This window comes from Phyllobates terribilis, unplaced genomic scaffold, assembly GCF_046119375.1.
Source record: "Phyllobates terribilis strain yellow unplaced genomic scaffold, ASM4611937v1 Scaffold_8__6_contigs__length_399053987, whole genome shotgun sequence".
In the NCBI taxonomy this organism is placed as follows: Eukaryota; Metazoa; Chordata; class Amphibia; order Anura; family Dendrobatidae; genus Phyllobates; species Phyllobates terribilis.
The window spans coordinates 390,912,976-390,930,210 of NW_027362768.1; the positions used below are offsets into that span (position 1 = coordinate 390,912,976).

At 55.9% G+C, this 17,235-nt stretch overlaps 1 protein-coding gene across 1 annotated transcript in view; it reads right to left on the reverse strand.

Moving 5' to 3' along the window:
• Positions 1-5,309, reverse strand: part of LOC141157657 (telomeric repeat-binding factor 2-interacting protein 1-like) — a 43,867-nt gene extending 38,558 nt beyond the window's left edge. Inside the window, exon 1 of the mRNA XM_073645185.1 lies at positions 3,428-5,309. Coding sequence (XP_073501286.1) covers positions 3,428-5,276 — 1,849 coding nt within the window. The 5' untranslated portion in view covers positions 5,277-5,309. The remainder of the gene's footprint in view (positions 1-3,427) is intronic.
• Positions 5,310-17,235: the final 11,926 nt, after the last annotated feature.

Here is a 17,235-nt window from a genome sequence, read left to right on the forward strand (position 1 = left end):
GCAGACTGCACCGCGCTCCACGCTATCCCGCAGACTGCACCGCGCTCCACGCTATCCCGCAGACTGCACCGCGCTCCACGCTATCCCGCAGACTGCACCGCGCTCCACGCTATCCCGCAGACTGCACCGCGCTCCACGCTATCCCGCAGACTGCACCGCGCTCCACGCTATCCCGCAGACTGCACCGCGCTCCACGCTATCCCGCAGACTGCACCGCGCTCCACGCTATCCCGCAGACTGCACCGCGCTCCACGCTATCCCGCAGACTGCACCGCGCTCCACGCTATTCTGCAGACTGCACCGCGCTCCACGCTATCCCGCAGACTGCACCGCGCTCCACGCTATTCCGCAGACTGCACCGCGCTCCGCGCTATCCCGCAGACTGCACCGCGCTCCACGCTATCCCGCAGACTGCACCGCGCTCCACGCTATCCCGCAGACTGCACCGCGCTCCACGCTATCCCGCAGACTGCACCGCGCTCCACGCTATCCCGCAGACTGCACCGCGCTCCACGCTATCCCGCAGACTGCACCGCGCTCCACGCTATCCCGCAGACTGCACCGCGCTCCACGCTATTCTGCAGACTGCACCGCGCTCCACGCTATCCCGCAGACTGCACCGCGCTCCACGCTATTCCGCAGACTGCACCGCGCTCCACGCTATTCCGCAGACTGGGTGTCAGGGCCATAAAGATGGAACTTTCTGTTTTTCCCATAACCTCATGGACAGTTTGTGTCTCGGGGTCTTGGGATCACTGACATCAGTCTCAGACCCCTGTGATAATTAGCTGCCAGGTGCCCAATTGAAGGAAAACTCTTTAAGGACATTTCACATTATTAAGCAGCTGCAGGTTTCAAGCAATATGGGAAAGAAAAAGGATCTCTGCTGCCAAAAAGAGTCACATAGTGCAATGCCTCGGACAAGGTATGAAAACATTATCACCTCTATGCTGATGACACAGAGATCTACCTCTCCGGACCCGATATCTCCTCCCTACTAACCAGAATCCCACAATGTCTGTCCACTATCTCATCCTTATTCTCTGACAGATTTCTAAAAATATGGATAAAACTGAATTCCTCATCTTTCCACCATCTCACTCAACCCCCCACCTGACCTATCCATCACAGTCAATGGCTGCCCACTCTCCCCAGTCCCTCAGGCTCGCTGCCTCGGGGTAACCCTGGACTCTGATCTCTCCTTCACACCACATATCCAAGCCCTCTCCACTTCCTGCCGACTCCAACTCAAAAATATCTCCCGGATCCGCACATTCCTCAACCACGAATCTGCAAAAACACCAGTGCACGCCCTCATCATCTCCCGCCTCAACTACTGCAACCTCCTGCTCTGTGGCCTCCCCTCTAACACTCTCGCACCCCTCCAATCTATCCTAAACTCTGCTGCTCGACTAATCCACCTGTCCTCCCGCTATTCCCCGGCCTCTCCTCTCTGTCAATCCCTTCCCTGGCTCCTCATTACCCAGAGACTCCAGTTCAAAACCCTAACCATGACATACAAAGCCATCCACAACCTGTCTCCTCCATACATCTGTGACCTAGTCTACCGGTACATAACTGCACGCAGCCTCCGATCCTCACAAGATCTCCTCCTCTACTCCCCTCTTATCTCCTCTTCCTACAATCGCATACAAGATTTCTCCCATGCTTCCCCCCTACTCTGGAACGCTGTACCCCAACACATCAGACTCTCGTCTACCGGGGAAACCTTCAAAAGGAACCTGAAGACCTACCTCTTCCGACAAGCCTACAACCTGCAGTAACCCTCGCTCCTCCATACCGCTGCACGACCAGCTCTACCCTCGCCTACTGTATCCTCACCCATCCCCTATAGACTGTGAGCCCTCGCGGGCAGGGTCCTCGCTCCACCATACCGCTGCACGACCAGCTCTACCCTCACCTACTGTATCTTCACCCATCCCCTGTAGACTGAGCCCTCACGGGCAGGGTCCTCGCTCCACCATACCGCTGTACGACCAGCTCTACCCTCACCTACTGTATCCTCACCCATCCCCTGTAGACTGTGAGCCCTCGCGGGCAGGGTCCTCGCTCCACCATACCGCTGCACGACCAGCTCTACCCTCACCTACTGTATCCTCACCCATCCCTTGTAGATTGTGAGCCCTCACGGGCAGGGTCCTCGCTCCACCATACCGCTGCACGACCAGCTCTACCCTCACCTACTGTATCCTCACCCATCCCCTGTAGATTGTGAGCCCTCGCGGGCAGGGTCCTCGCTCCACCATACCGCTGCACGACCAGCTCTACCCTCACCTACTGTATCCTCACCCATCCCCTGTAGACTGTGAGCCCTCGCGGGCAGGGTCCTCGCTCCACCATACCGCTGTACGACCAGCTCTACCCTCACCTACTGTATCCTCACCCATCCCCTGTAGACTGTGAGCCCTCGCGGGCAGGGTCCTCGCTCCACCATACCGCTGCACGACCAGCTCTACCCTCACCTACTGTATCCTCACCCATCCCCTGTAGACTGTGAGCCCTCGCGGGCAGGGTCCTCGCTCCACCATACCGCTGCACGACCAGCTCTACCCTCACCTACTGTATCCTCACCCATCCCCTGTAGACTGTGAGCCCTCGCGGGCAGGGTCCTCGCTCCACCATACCGCTGCACGACCAGCTCTACCCTCACCTACTGTATCCTCACCCATCCCCTGTAGACTGTGAGCCCTCGCGGGCAGGGTCCTCACTCCTCTCTCATCAGCTTTTGATGTCAGTGAATGTGATGTCTTAATGCTGCAGATCCCACAAATCACCGCTCTCAGATCTTTACAACCTGGAAAATGTCTGGACTCTTGTTCTGCAGAAGAATTTTCTGCTTTCTGAGTTTTTTTTAGTTTTGCAATAAATCCTGTTCTCATTGGGAGATTTGTGCAATAAATGTGATTTATCCTCTAACGTTCGATGATTGGACGTTGTGCGACTCATCTGTGTCCAGGAAAATAATAGTATGTGTGGAATAATTTGGAACACAGTATATAGGCCGGTGAGCAGATGAAGAGTTAAGCGTTTAGAGTGAGGCCATGTTCACACGTTCAGTATTTGGTCAGTATTTCACATCAGTATTTGTAAGCTAAAACCAAATGTGTTTCTATTCTACTTTTCCTCTGATTCTTCCACTTCTGATATTGACTTACAAATACTGATGTAAATACTGAATGTGTGCATGTGGTCTAACGTTTGATGATTGGACATTGTACGACTCCTCTGCATTCAGGAAAATCAGGGGAAATGGCATCTGTGGAATAATGTGGAACGTGTTGTAGAATCAGGAGTGCAGCCTCTGTCATGTGACCTGGGCCTGCTGCCCACCAAGGCGTACGTCTCTTCGGGTGGTGCCCTATAGAGGGCTATACACCACCATCCCTCCCAAATGACAAGTACGCACCTTCTCGTCTTTCTGATGAGGCGTTTGTGGCGATTCTCAGTCGTCGGGTCATTCTGTTTCCTTCTGGGGGGCAGCCATCATCATTATTGGACAGATCTGTACACAATTCCCCCTCTCCGACGCCACCTGAATCTGCAGCAAGAGATGAGGAGGCATTTCTCGGGGAGGTGTCGGCAGGCGATTGATCATGGTGCTGGGCAGTAATGTCTCCGGTGGCCCCCGCACTGGTCCTGGGGGTCTTGCTAGGTGCTGGGGCCCGCGGGGGCAGCTTGTACTGGTGTTTCTTCCGCAGGATATGCGTTTTGTAGCGACTTTTCATGGCCTGCCATGTTCTTTGCGTCAGCTGCTTTTCCTCCAGCTCCTTCCACAGGATATTCCCAGTCGTTGGCTTCTTGGACCCCTCATTTTCCTTGACGTACTGTAAAATGACAATGTCTTCCTGCGTGCTGAAAGGGACCCTCCTCCCCGGACCCGATAACCTCCGATTTGGCACTGTGTGCTGCTGTGACAGCTTGGTACAATTAGTCCGATCGTCTTTTGTGGCACAGAGACCCCTAGGGGTCCCCATTACTATGGGTTCATTGCCACATCCTCCAAAATCCATCTGCTCAGCTGCTGAGTCCATCATAGCAGAGTCCCCTGCTGTTGGAACAGGGTCGCATGATGCGGGGGCTGCAGTGTTTGGCCCAGGGTCGCATGTTGGGGGGGCTGGGAGGCTGCCATCATCAGTGCATAGACCTGTACACAATTTTCCATCTCTGGCGCCCAAGGAACCTACAGAGAGAGATGAGGCATTTCTCGGGGAGGTGTCAGCAGGCGATTGATCATGGTGCGGGGCAGTAATGTGTCCGGTGGCCCCCGCACTGGTCCTGGGGGTCTTGCTGGGTGCTGGGGCCCGCAAGGGCAGCCTGTACTGGTGTTTCTTCCGCAGGATATGCGTTTTGTAGCGACTTTTCATGGCCTGCCACGTCCTCTGCACCAGCTGCTTTTCCTCCAGCTCCTTCCACAGGATGTTCCCGGTTATAGGCTTCTTGGGCCCCTCATTCTCCTTGACGTACTGTAATATCACAATGTCCTCCTGCCTGCTGAACCGGACCCTCCCCACCGGACCCGATAACCTCTGATTTGGCACCGTGTGCTGCTGTGACACCTTGGCACAATTGGTCCGATGGTCTGTTGTGGTGCAGCTCTCTCCATGGGTCCTCAATACTATGGGGTCATCGCCAAATTGTCTACAATCCATCTGCTCAGCTTCTGAGTCCTTCATAGCAGAGGCCCCTGCTGTTGGCCGGGAGTCACGGGATGAGGGGGTCCCAGTGTCTGGCCCGGGGTCACGGGATGAGGGGGCCCCAGTGTCTGGCCCGGGGTCACGGGATGAGGGGGCCCCTGAGGTGCAGACATTACGGTTGGGATCCCTCTCTGGGGTAGTGTGGCCCCCTCCTTCTCTCGGGTCCCCTGTGCTGTGACTCTGCTCGCTGCCCGCCCGCTCTCTGTGGGGCCCCTCTGGGCTCAGCGTCCTGTGTGCCGGTTCAGGGGCCCCTGCTCTGGTCTTGGCCGGCCCCGAGTCTCTCCGGTTCAGCAGGCGGTAGCTCCGGGGGGAGAGTCTCCGGTTGCTGCGCACACTGTCAGTGATGTACGTGCTGGACATGTACTGGATGCCGAGACCCTGTCCGGGGTCTGCGAGCAGGAAAGCCCCCGGCTCCTGCACACGGCACATGATCCCGCCGCCGTAAGTGATGAGCGGAGACAGCTGCCTCTTCAGGGGCCCGGGCCGCACGTAGAACCGCATGGGACCGAGGTCCGTGATGAACAGCGACCGGGAGTGAGACAAGCGCTCCGGCACCGCCATCTTTCTGCAGCCGCGGCGCGTACATATGACGTCACCTCCCTGCGAGGGTTCACTATTAGCTCAGCGTCACCGCAGCCACAAGATCATGTGACCAAGCAGCGCGGCTGGTGACGGGCAGTCCCCCTGATATCACTGCGGTCCGCCGCCTCATTATACGGCTGTATGGGCGTCCAGACTGCTCCAGCAGTGCCCTGTCCTCAGGGGGCCGCTCCTCCAGCAGTGCCCTGTCCTCAGGTGGCCGCTCCTGTGCAGTGCCCTGTCCTCAGGTGGCCGCTCCTCCAGCAGTGCCCTGTCCTCAGGGGGCCGCTCCTCCAGCAGTGCCCTGTCCTCAGGTGGCCGCTCCTCCAGCAGTGCCCTGTCCTCAGGGGGCCGCTCCTGTGCAGTGCCCTGTCCTCAGGGGGCCGCTCCTCCAGCAGTGCCCTGTCCTCGGGGGGCCGCTCCTCCAGCAGTGCCCTGTCCTCGGGGGGCCGCTCCTCCAGCAGTGCCCTGTCCTCGGGGGGCCGCTCCTCCAGCAGTGCCCTGTCCTCGGGGGGCCGCTCCTCCAGCAGTGCCCTGTCCTCAGGGGGCCGCTCCTCCAGCAGTGCCCTGTCCTCAGGTGGCCGCTCCTCCAGCAGTGCCCTGTCCTCAGGTGGCCGCTCCTCCAGCAGTGCCCTGTCCTCAGGTGGCCGCTCCTCCAGCAGTGCCCTGTCCTCAGGGGGCCGCTCCTGTGCAGTGCCCTGTCCTCAGGGGGCCGCTCCTCCAGCAGTGCCCTGTCCTCGGGGGGCCGCTCCTCCAGCAGTGCCCTGTCCTCGGGGGGCCGCTCCTCCAGCAGTGCCCTGTCCTCGGGGGGCCGCTCCTCCAGCAGTGCCCTGTCCTCGGGGGGCCGCTCCTCCAGCAGTGCCCTGTCCTCGGGGGGCCGCTCCTCCAGCAGTGCCCTGTCCTCGGGGGGCCGCTCCTCCAGCAGTGCCCTGTCCTCGGGGGGCCGCTCCTCCAGCAGTGCCCTGTCCTCAGGGGGCCGCTCCTGTGCAGCGCCCTGTCCTCAGGGGGCCGCTCCTGTGCAGCGCCCTGTCCTCAGGGGGCCGCTCCTGTGCAGCGCCCTGTCCTCAGGGGGCCGCTCCTCCAGCAGTGCCCTGTCCTCAGGGGACCGCTCCTGTGCAGCGCCCTGTCCTCAGTGGGCCGCTCCTGTGCAGTGCCCTGTCCTCAGGGGGCCGCTCCTGTGCAGTGCCCTGTCCTCAGGGGGCCGCTCCTGTGCAGTGCCCTGTCCTCAGGGGGCCGCTCCTCGTGCAGTGCCCTGTCCTCAGGGGGCCGCTCCTCCAGCAGTGCCCTGTCCTCAGGGGGTCGCTCCTGTGCAGTGCCCTGTCCTCAGGGGGCCGCTCCTGTGCAGTGCCCTGTCCTCATGGGGCCGCTCCTCCAGCAGTGCCCTGTCCTCAGGGGGCCGCTCCTCCAGCAGTGCCCTGTCCTCAGGGGGCCGCTCCTCCAGCAATGCCCTGTCCTCAGGGGGCCGCTCCTCCAGCAGTGCCCTGTCCTCAGGGGGCCGCTCCTCCAGCAGTGCCCTGTCCTCAGGGGGCCGCTCCTCCAGCAGTGCCCTGTCCTCAGGGGGCCGCTCCTCCAGCAGTGCCCTGTCCTCAGGGGGCCGCTCCTATGCAGTGCCCTGTCCTCAGGGGGCCGCTCTTCCAGCAGTGCCCTGTCCTCAGGGGGCTGCTCCTGTGCAGTGCCCTGTCCTCAGGGGGCTGCTCCTGTGCAGTACCCTGTCCTCAGGGGGCCGCTCCTGTGCAGTGCCCTGTCCTCAGGGGGCCGCTCCTGTGCGGTGCCCTGTCCTCAGGGGGCCGCTCCTGTGCGGTGCCCTGTCCTCAGGGGGCCGCTCCTGTGCGGTGCCCTGTCCTCAGGGGGCCGCTCCTGTGCGGTGCCCTGTCCTCAGGGGGCCGCTCCTGTGCGGTGCCCTGGCCTCAGGGGGCCGCTCCTGTGCGGTGCCCTGGCCTCAGGGGGCCGCTCCTGTGCGGTGCCCTGGCCTCAGGGGGCCGCTCCTGTGCGGTGCCCTGGCCTCAGGGGGCCGCTCCTGTGCGGTGCCCTGGCCTCAGGGGCCCTCTCCTGTGCGGTGCCCTGGCCTCAGGGGGCCGCTCCTGTGCGGTGCCCTGGCCTCAGGGGGCCACTCCTTGCAGGCCGCTCTCTGCTGGCCATTGCTGACCTGTGTTAATGTCTAGTATGGGATATTTTTGTCAGTGCTGTGACATCTGCTGGCGCTGGAGAAGAGTCTGATCTTTAAGAACAAATACTTGGAGACGCGTTACAGGTGACTATGATCTGTGACCACACGCGCAGTGTAAGGCCGGATTCACACGTCCTGATATTTCAGGTACTGGAGATGTCCATGTGCACCCCTGCGACGTCCGTGTGCACCCCTGCGACGTCCGTGTGCACCCCTGCGACGTCCGTGTGCACCCCTGCGACGTCCGTGTGCAACCCTGTGACACCCGTGTGCCCCCCTGTGACACCCGTGTGCCGCATCAGGATCACATGTACCGGCGCCTGGGAATCAGTACACAGTTAGTGCTGCCCTCATCATGGTTCCCTGCCGGTGCTGTGATCAGCACCAGCAGGGACAATGATGAGGGTAGTAGTGTTTCCACCTGTAAACATTAGAATAAAATAAAAAAATCCTTATACTCACCAGTCTTACGCTGTAATCCATGTAAATACTTGGAGACGCGTTACAGGCTCTTACAGGTGTCTATGATCTGTGACCACACACGCAGTGTAAGGCCAGATTCACACGTCCTGATATTTCAGGTACTGGAGACGTCCGTGTGCACCCCTGCGACGTCCGTGTGCACCCCTGCGACGTCCGTGTGCACCCCTGCGACGTCCGTGTGCACCCCTGCGACGTCCGTGTGCACCCCTGCGACGTCCGTGTGCACCCCTGCGACTTCCGTGTGCACCCCTGCGACTTCCGTGTGCACCCCTGCGACAGCCGTGTGCACCCCTGCAACGTCCGTGGGCACCCTGCGACGTCCGTGTGCACCCCTGAGACGTCCGTGTGCACCCCTGCGACGTCCGTGTGCACCCCTGCGACGTCCGTGTGCACCCCTTCGACTTCTGTGTGCACCCCTGAGACGTCCGTGGGCATCCCTGAGACGTCCGTGGGCACCTCTGAGACATCCGTGTGCACCCCTGCGACTTCCGTGTGCACCCCTGAGACGTCCGTGGGCATCCCTGAGACGTCCGTGGGCACCTCTGAGACATCCGTGTGCACCCCTGCGACTTCCGTGTGCACCCCTGAGACGTCCGTGTGCACCCGTGTGCCGCATCAGGATCACACGTACCGGCGCCTGGGAATCAGTACACAGTTAGTGCTGCCCTCATCATGGTTCCCTGCCTGTGCTGTGATCAGCACCAGCAGGGACAATGATGAGGGTAGTAGTGTCTCCACCTGTAAACATTAGAATAAAATAAAAAAATCCTTATACTCACCAGTCTTACGCTGTAATCCATGTAAATACTTGGAGACGCGTTACAGGCTCTTACAGGTGTCTATGATCTGTGACCACACACGCAGTGTAAGGCCAGATTCACACGTCCTGATATTTCAGGTACTGGAGACGTCCGTGTGCACCCCTGCGACGTCCGTGTGCACCCCTGCGACGTCTGTGTGCACCCCTGCAACTTCTGTGTGCACCCCTGAGACGTCCGTGGGCATCCCTGAGACGTCCGTGGGCACCTCTGAGACATCCGTGTGCACCCCTGCGACTTCCGTGTGCACCCCTGAGACGTCCGTGTGCACCCGTGTGCCGCATCAGGATCACACGTACCGGCGCCTGGGAATCAGTACACAGTTAGTGCTGCCCTCATCATGGTTCCCTGCCGGTGCTGTGATCACCACCAGCAGGGACAATGATGAGGGTAGTAGTGTCTCCACCTGTAAACATTAGAATAAAATAAAAAAATCCTTATACTCACCAGTCTTCCGCTGTAATCCATGTAAATACTTGGAGACGCGTTACAGGCTCTTACAGGTGTCTATGATCTGTGACCACACACGCAGTGTAAGGCCAGATTCACACGTCCTGATATTTCAGGTACTGGAGACGTCCGTGTGCACCCCTGCGACGTCCGTGTGCACCCCTGCGACGTCCGTGTGCACCCCTGCGACGTCCGTGTGCACCCCTGCGACGTCCGTGTGCACCCCTGCGACTTCCGTGTGCACCCCTGCGACGTTTGTGTGCACCCCTGCGACGTCTGTTTTCACCCCTGAGACGTCCGTGGGCATCCCTAAGACGTCCGTGGGCATCCCTGAGACATCCGTGTGCACCCCTGCGACTTCCGTGTGCACCCCTGAGACGTCCGTGTGCACCCGTGTGCCGCATCAGGATCACACGTACCGGCGCCTGGGAATCAGTACACAGTTAGTGCTGCCCTCATCATGGTTCCCTGCCGGTGCTGTGATCAGCACCAGCAGGGACAATGATGAGGGTAGTAGTGTCTCCACCTGTAAACATTAGAATAAAATAAAAAAATCCTTATACTCACCAGTCTTCCGCTGTAATCCATGTAAATACTTGGATACGCGTTACAGGCTCTTACAGGTGACTATGATCTGTGACCACACACGCAGTGTAAGGCCAGATTCACACGTCCTGATATTTCAGGTACTGGAGATGTCCATGTGCACCCCTGTGACAGCCGTGTGCACCCCTGCGACTTCCGTGTGCACCCCTGCGACTTCCGTGTGCACCCCTGCGACGTCCGTGTGCACCCCTGCGACGTCCGTGTGCACCCTGCGACTTCCGTGTGCACCCCTGCGACGTCCGTGTGCACCCCTGCGACATCCGTGTGCACCCCTGCGACGTCCGTGTGCACCCCTGAGACGTCCGTGTGCACCCATGCGACGTCCGTGTGCACCCCTGCGACAGCCGTGTGCACCCCTGCGACAGCCGTGTGCACCCCTGCAACGTCCGTGGGCACCCTGCGACATCCGTGTGCACCCCTGCGACGTCCGTGTGCACCCCTGCGACGTCCGTGTGCACCCCTGCGACGTCCGTGTGCACCCCTGCGACTTCCGTGTGCACCCCTGCGACGTCCGTGTGCACCCGAGACGTCCGTGTGCAACCCTGTGACAGCCGTGGGCACCCCTGTGACACCCGTGTGCCGCGTCAGGATCACACGTACCGGCGCCTGGGAATCAGTACACAGTGCTGCCCTTATCATGGTTCCCTGCCGGTGCTGTGATCAGCACCAGCAGGGACAATGATGAGGGTAGTAGTGTCTCCACCTGTAAACATTAGAATAAAATAAAAAAATCCTTATACTCACCAATCTTCCGCTGTAATCCATGTAAATACTTGGAGACGCGTTACAGGCTCTTACAGATGACTATGATCTGTGACCACACACGCAGTGTAAGGCCAGATTCACACGTCCTGATATTTCAGGTACTGGAGACGTCCGTATGCACCCCTGCGACGTCCGTGGGCACCCCTGCGACGTCCGTGTGCACCCCTGCGACAGCCGTGTGTACCCCTGCGACAGCCGTGTGCACCCCTGCGACAGCCGTGGGCATCCTGCAACGTCCGTGTGCACCCCTGCGACAGCCGTGGGCACCCCTAAGACGTCTGTTGGCACCCCTGAGACGTCCGTGTGCAACCCTGAGACGTCCGTGTGCAACCCTGTGACAGCCGTGGGCACCCCTGTGACACCCGTGTGCCGCATCAGGATCACATGTACCGGCGCCTGGGAATCAGTACACAGTTAGTGCTGCCCTCATCATGGTTCCCTGCCGGTGCTGTGATCAGCACCAGCAGGGACAATGATGAGGGTAGTAGTGTCTCCACCTGTAAACATTAGAATAAAATAAAAAAATCCTTATACTCGCCAGTCTTCCGCTGTAATCCATGTAAATACTTGGAGACGCGTTACAGGCTCTTACAGGTGACTATGATCTGTGACCACACACGCAGTGTAAGGCCGGATTCACACGTCCTGATATTTCAGGTACTGGAGACGTCCGTGTGCACCCCTGTGACAGCCGTGGGCACCCCTGCGACAGCCGTGTGCACCCCTGCGACAGCCGTGTGCACCCCTGCGACTTCTGTGTGCACCCTGCGACGTCCGTGTGCACCCCTGCGACGTCCGTGGGCACCCTGCGACGTCCGTGGGCACCCTGCGACGTCCGTGGGCACCCCTGCAACAGCCGTGTGCACCCCTGAGACGTCCGTGGGCATCCCTGAGACGTCCGTGGGCACCCCTGGGACGTCTGTGTGCACCCCTGCGACGTCCGTGGGCACCCCTGAGACGTCTGTGTGCACCTCTGCGATGTCCGTGTGAAACCCTGTGACAGCCGTGGGCACCCCTGTGATAGCCGTGTGCACCCCTGTGACACCCGTGTGCCGCATCAGGATCACACGTACCGGCACCTGGGAATCAGTACACAGTGCTGCCCTCATCATGGTTCCCTGCCGGTGCTGTGATCAGCACCAGCAGGGACAATGATGAGGGTAGTAGTGTCTCCACCTGTAAACATTAGAATAAAATAAAAAAATTCTTATACTCACCAGTCTTCCGCTGTAATCCATGTGACCGATCAGCAGAGGAGCCGGGGAGAATAGCGCGCTGCAGCGAGTGGGCCCCGTAGCTGCACTCACTGAGTGACAGGACACCGCTCGTTGAGCGCAGCTCCGGGGCCCACTCGCTGCAGGAGTCATTCTCCCCGGCTCCTCTGCTGATCGGTCACATGGATACAGTGGGGGGCATCTCCGAACAGGTGAGCATAAGGGTTTTTTATTTTATTCTTATTTTTACAGGTGGACACTGCCGGAGCAGAATACTACTCTCATCATTGTCCCTACTGGTGCTGATCGCTGCGCTGGCAGGGAACCATGATGAGGGCAGCATTCAGCTGCCGGAGCTTGGGAACAGCATTAACTGTACACTGATTCCCAGGTGCCGGTACGCGTCACACGGATGGCATCTGTGTGCGGCACGTGTTTACAGGGACTTGAATGGGTCCGTGTGATCGGTGTTGCCAGCCTAAAACAGAAATGTCTACGTGTGGAGCATACGGTCCGGGGAAACACACTGACATGTGCGCAGACCCATAGATTTGAATGGGTCGGCGTGTGTCAGTGTGGAAACGGTCACCACTCGTACTGGAAACACTGACGTGTGAAAGAGCCCTAAAACGGATGGTGTCAATCAAAAGTACAACTGGTCCCACAAAAAAAAAGAAAGAAGCGCACACACGGCTTTGACAGCGGGAAAATAAAAAGTTACAGCTCTTGGAAGAAGGGGAAAGAAATAATAACATTGCGTGACGGCACACTGCTTAAGGGGTTAAATCTCTGCTGTCAGGTAGGGCCGTGTGTGACACTCAGCGCGGACTTATTATACACCATACCGTTATTATGCACGTACCTCCATCTGTCTACAGCTCTTCTCTGCCTCAGTGTCACTGTACACAGCAGCAACAGAAATTACTAGGGGAGGCAGAAATCCCCCATTACCCTAAGCCGCTGCCTCATGTCCTGCTGCACACCCCCCCGTCCTGTCTGACTCTGAAGTGTCACACTATGGTCAGTGACTCCAGTCTCCTGTACTCAGTGGTCTGCGTTTTACCTCAGTGGTTCCCGTTTTACCTCAGTGGTCCGCGTTTTACCTCAGTGGTCCGCGTTTTACCTCAGTGGTTCGCGTTTTACCTCAGTGGTTCGCGTTTTACCTCAGTGGTTCGCGTTTTACCTCAGTGGTCCGCGTTTTACCTCAGTGGTCCGCGTTTTACCTCAGTGGTTCGCGTTTTACCTCAGTGGTTCGCGTTTTACCTCAGTGGTTTGCGTTTTACCTCAGTGGTTTGCGTTTTACCTCAGTGGTCCGCGTTTTACCTCAGTGGTCCGCGTTTTACCTCAGTGGTCCGCGTTTTACCTCAGTGGTTCGCGTTTTACCTCAGTGGTCTCGCGTTTTACCTCAGTGGTTTGCGTTTTACCTCAGTGGTTTGCGTTTTACCTCAGTGGTTTGCGTTTTACCTCAGTGGTTTGCGTTTTACCTCAGTGGTCCGCGTTTTACCTCAGTGGTTTGCGTTTTACCTCAGTGGTTTGCGTTTTACCTCAGTGGTTTGCGTTTTACCTCAGTGGTCTCGCTTTTTACCTCAGTGGTTCCCGTTTTACCTCAGTGGTCCGCGTTTTACCTCAGTGGATCCCGTTTTACCTCAGTGGATCCCATTTTACCTCAGTGGTCCGCGTTTTACCTCAGTGGCTTGCGTTTTACCTCAGTGGTTCGCGTTTTACCTCAGTGGTCCGCGTTTTACCTCAGTGGTCCGCGTTTTACCTCAGTGGTTCGCGTTTTACCTCAGTGGTTTGCGTTTTACCTCAGTGGTCCGCGTTTTACCTCAGTGGTCCGCGTTTTACCTCAGTGGTTCGCGTTTTACCTCAGTGGTTTGCGTTTTACCTCAGTGGTTTGCGTTTTACCTCAGTGGTCCGCGTTTTACCTCAGTGGTTCGCGTTTTACCTCAGTGGTCTCGCGTTTTACCTCAGTGGTTTGCGTTTTACCTCAGTGGTTTGCGTTTTACCTCAGTGGTTTGCGTTTTACCTCAGTGGTCCGCGTTTTACCTCAGTGGTCTCGCTTTTTACCTCAGTGGTTCCCGTTTTACCTCAGTGGTCCGCGTTTTACCTCAGTGGATCCCGTTTTACCTCAGTGGATCCCGTTTTACCTCAGTGGTCCGCGTTTTACCTCAGTGGTCCGCGTTTTACCTCAGTGGTCTCGCGTTTTACCTCAGTGGTTCCCGTTTTACCTCAGTGGTTCCCGTTTTACCTCAGTGGTTCGCGTCTTACCTCAGTGGTTTGCGTCTTACCTCAGTGGTTCCCGTTTTACCTCAGTGGATCCCGTTTTACCTCAGTGGATCCCGTTTTACCTCAGTGGTCCGCGTTTTACCTCAGTGGTCCGCGTTTTACCTCAGTGGTTCCCGTTTTACCTCAGTGGTTCCCGTTTTACCTCAGTGGTTCCCGTTTTACCTCAGTGGTTCGCGTCTTACCTCAGTGGTTTGCGTCTTACCTCAGTGGTTCGTGTCTTACCTCAGTGGTTCGCGTCTTACCTCAGTGGTTTGCGTCTTACCTCAGTGGTCCGCGTCTTACTTCAGTGGTCCGCGTCTTACCTCCGTGGTCTGCGTCTTACCTCAGTGGTTTGCGTTTTACCTCCGTGGTCTGCGTCTTACCTCAGTGGTTTGCGTCTTACCTCAGTGGTTTGCGTCTTACCTCAGTGGTTTGCGTCTTACCTCAGTGGTTTGCGTCTTACCTCAGTGGTTCCCGTTTTACCTCAGTGGTTCGTGTCTTACCTCAGTGGTTCGCGTCTTACCTCAGTGGTTTGCGTCTTACCTCAGTGGTTCCCATTTTACCTCAGTGGTTCGTGTCTTACCTCAGTGGTTCGCGTCTTACCTCAGTGGTTTGCGTCTTACCTCAGTGGTCCGCGTCTTACTTCAGTGGTCCGCGTCTTACCTCCGTGGTCTGCGTCTTACCTCAGTGGTTTGCGTTTTACCTCCGTGGTCTGCGTCTTACCTCAGTGGTTTGCGTCTTACCTCAGTGGTTTGCGTCTTACCTCAGTGGTTTGCGTCTTACCTCAGTGGTTCCCGTTTTACCTCAGTGGTTCGTGTCTTACCTCAGTGGTTCGCGTCTTACCTCAGTGGTTTGCGTCTTACCTCAGTGGTCCGCGTCTTACTTCAGTGGTCCGCGTCTTACCTCAGTGGTCTGCGTCTTACCTCAGTGGTTTGCGTTTTACCTCGGTGGTCCGCGTCTTACCTCAGTGGTTCGCGTTTTACCTCGGCGTCTCGCGTTTTACCTCAGTGAGAAAGCAAGGAGAGAAGCACCACACAAAGATGTGCCCTCCTGATATATAAGTATACAGTACAAAAAGATATTATTTTATTGAACACAAAGGGACAAGGAAGGCCATCACAGGGAAATATCACACCATAAAACACGTATAGACGTCACCTGAGATTAGACACGGGACATCCCAGGACAAGTCTAAATAGCTGTAAAGTCACGCTCCTATGTCACAAGATTTGTGTACATGTCATGTGTGGTGTAAACATGGTCCTATTTCCCAAGAGAATTGTAAGCCGTATACAGTATGGTCACCATATGCAACAAAAGTAGGAGCACCCCTGCCTGGTAATGTCACTGGGTAGAGTAGGCAAGTTAGGCCAACCTAATCCAAAAATGCATGGGAGCATGTGGAGGGATACAACCCACTGACATTTGTGTGGGGATGCAGAGAGAGGCCCCAAGCCTATTGCTGTACACGGACCGCTTCGTCAGGAGAAGGTAAGTCCCAAAGTAGTGCTCTAAACATATATATATATATATATATATATATATATATATATATCGCTGTACACGGACGGCTTCGTCAGGAGAACGTAAGTCCCAAAGTAGTGCTCTAAACATATATATATATATATATATATATATATATATATACAGTCATATGAAAAAGTTTGGGCACCCCTATTAATCTTAAGCTTAATGTTTTATAAAAATTGGTGTTTTTGCAACAGCTATTTCAGTTTGATATATGTAATAACTGTTGGACACAGTAATGTTTCTGCCTTGAAATGATGTTTATTGTACTAACAGAAAATGTGCAATCTGCATTCAAACAAAATTTGACAGGTGCATAAGTATGGGCACCCTTATCATTTTCTTGTTATAAATACTCCTACCTACTTTTTACTGACTTACTAAAGCACTTTTTTGGTTTTGTAACCTCATTGAGCTTTGAACTTCATAGCCAGGTGTATGCAATCATGAGAAAAGCTACTTAAAGTGGCCACTTGCAAGTTGTTCTCCTGTTTGAATCTCCTCTGAAGAGTGGCATCATGGGCTCCTCAAAACAACTGTCAAATGATCTGAAAACAAAGATTATTCAACATAGTTGTTCAGGGGAAGGATACAAAAAGCTGTCTCAGAGATTTAACCTGTCAGTTTCCACTGTGAGGAACATAGTAAGGAAATGGAAGAACACAGGGACAGTTCTTGTTAAGGCCAGAAGTGGCAGGCCAATAAAAACATCAGAAAGGCAGAGAAGAAGAATGGTGAGATCAGTCAAGGACAATCCTCAGACCACCTCCAGAGAGCTGCAGCATCAACTTGCTGCAGATGGTGTCACTGTGCATCGGTCAACTATACAACGCACTTTGCACAAGGAGAAGCTGTATGGGAGAGTGATGCGAAAGAAGCCGTTTCTGCAAGCACGCCACAAACAGAGTCGGCTGAGGTATGCAAAAGCACATTTGGAGAAGCCAATTTCTTTTTGGAAGAAGGTCCTGTGGACTGATGAAACCAAGATTGAGTTGTTTGGTCATACAAAAAGGCGTTATGCATGGTGGCAAAAAAACACAGCATTCCAAGAGAAACACTTGCTACCCACAGTAAAATTTGGTGGAGGTTCCATCATGCTTTGGGGCTGTGTGGCCAATGCCGGCACTGGGAATCTTGTTAAAGTTGAGGGACGCATGGATTCCACTCAGTATCAGCAGATTCTTGACAATAATGTTCAAGAATCAGTGATAAAGTTGAAGTTACGCAGGGGATGGATCTTTCAGCAAGACAATGATCCAAAACACCGCTCCAAATCTACTCAGGCGTTCATGCAGAGGAACAATTACAATGTTCTGGAATGGCCATCCCAGTCCCCAGACCTGAATATCATTGAACATCTGTGGGATCATTTGAAGAGGGCTGTCCATGCTCGGCGACCATCAAACTTAACTGAACTGGAATTGTTTTGTAAAGAGGAATGGTCAAAAATCCCTTCATCCAGGATCCATGAACTCATTAAAAGCTACAGGAAGTGACTAGAGGCTGTTATTTTTGCAAAAGGAGGATCTACTAAATATTAATGTCACTTTTCTGGTGAGGTGCCCATACTTATGCACCTGTCAAATTTTGTTTGAATGCAGATTGCACATTTTCTGTTAGTACAATAAACCTCATTTCAAGGCAGA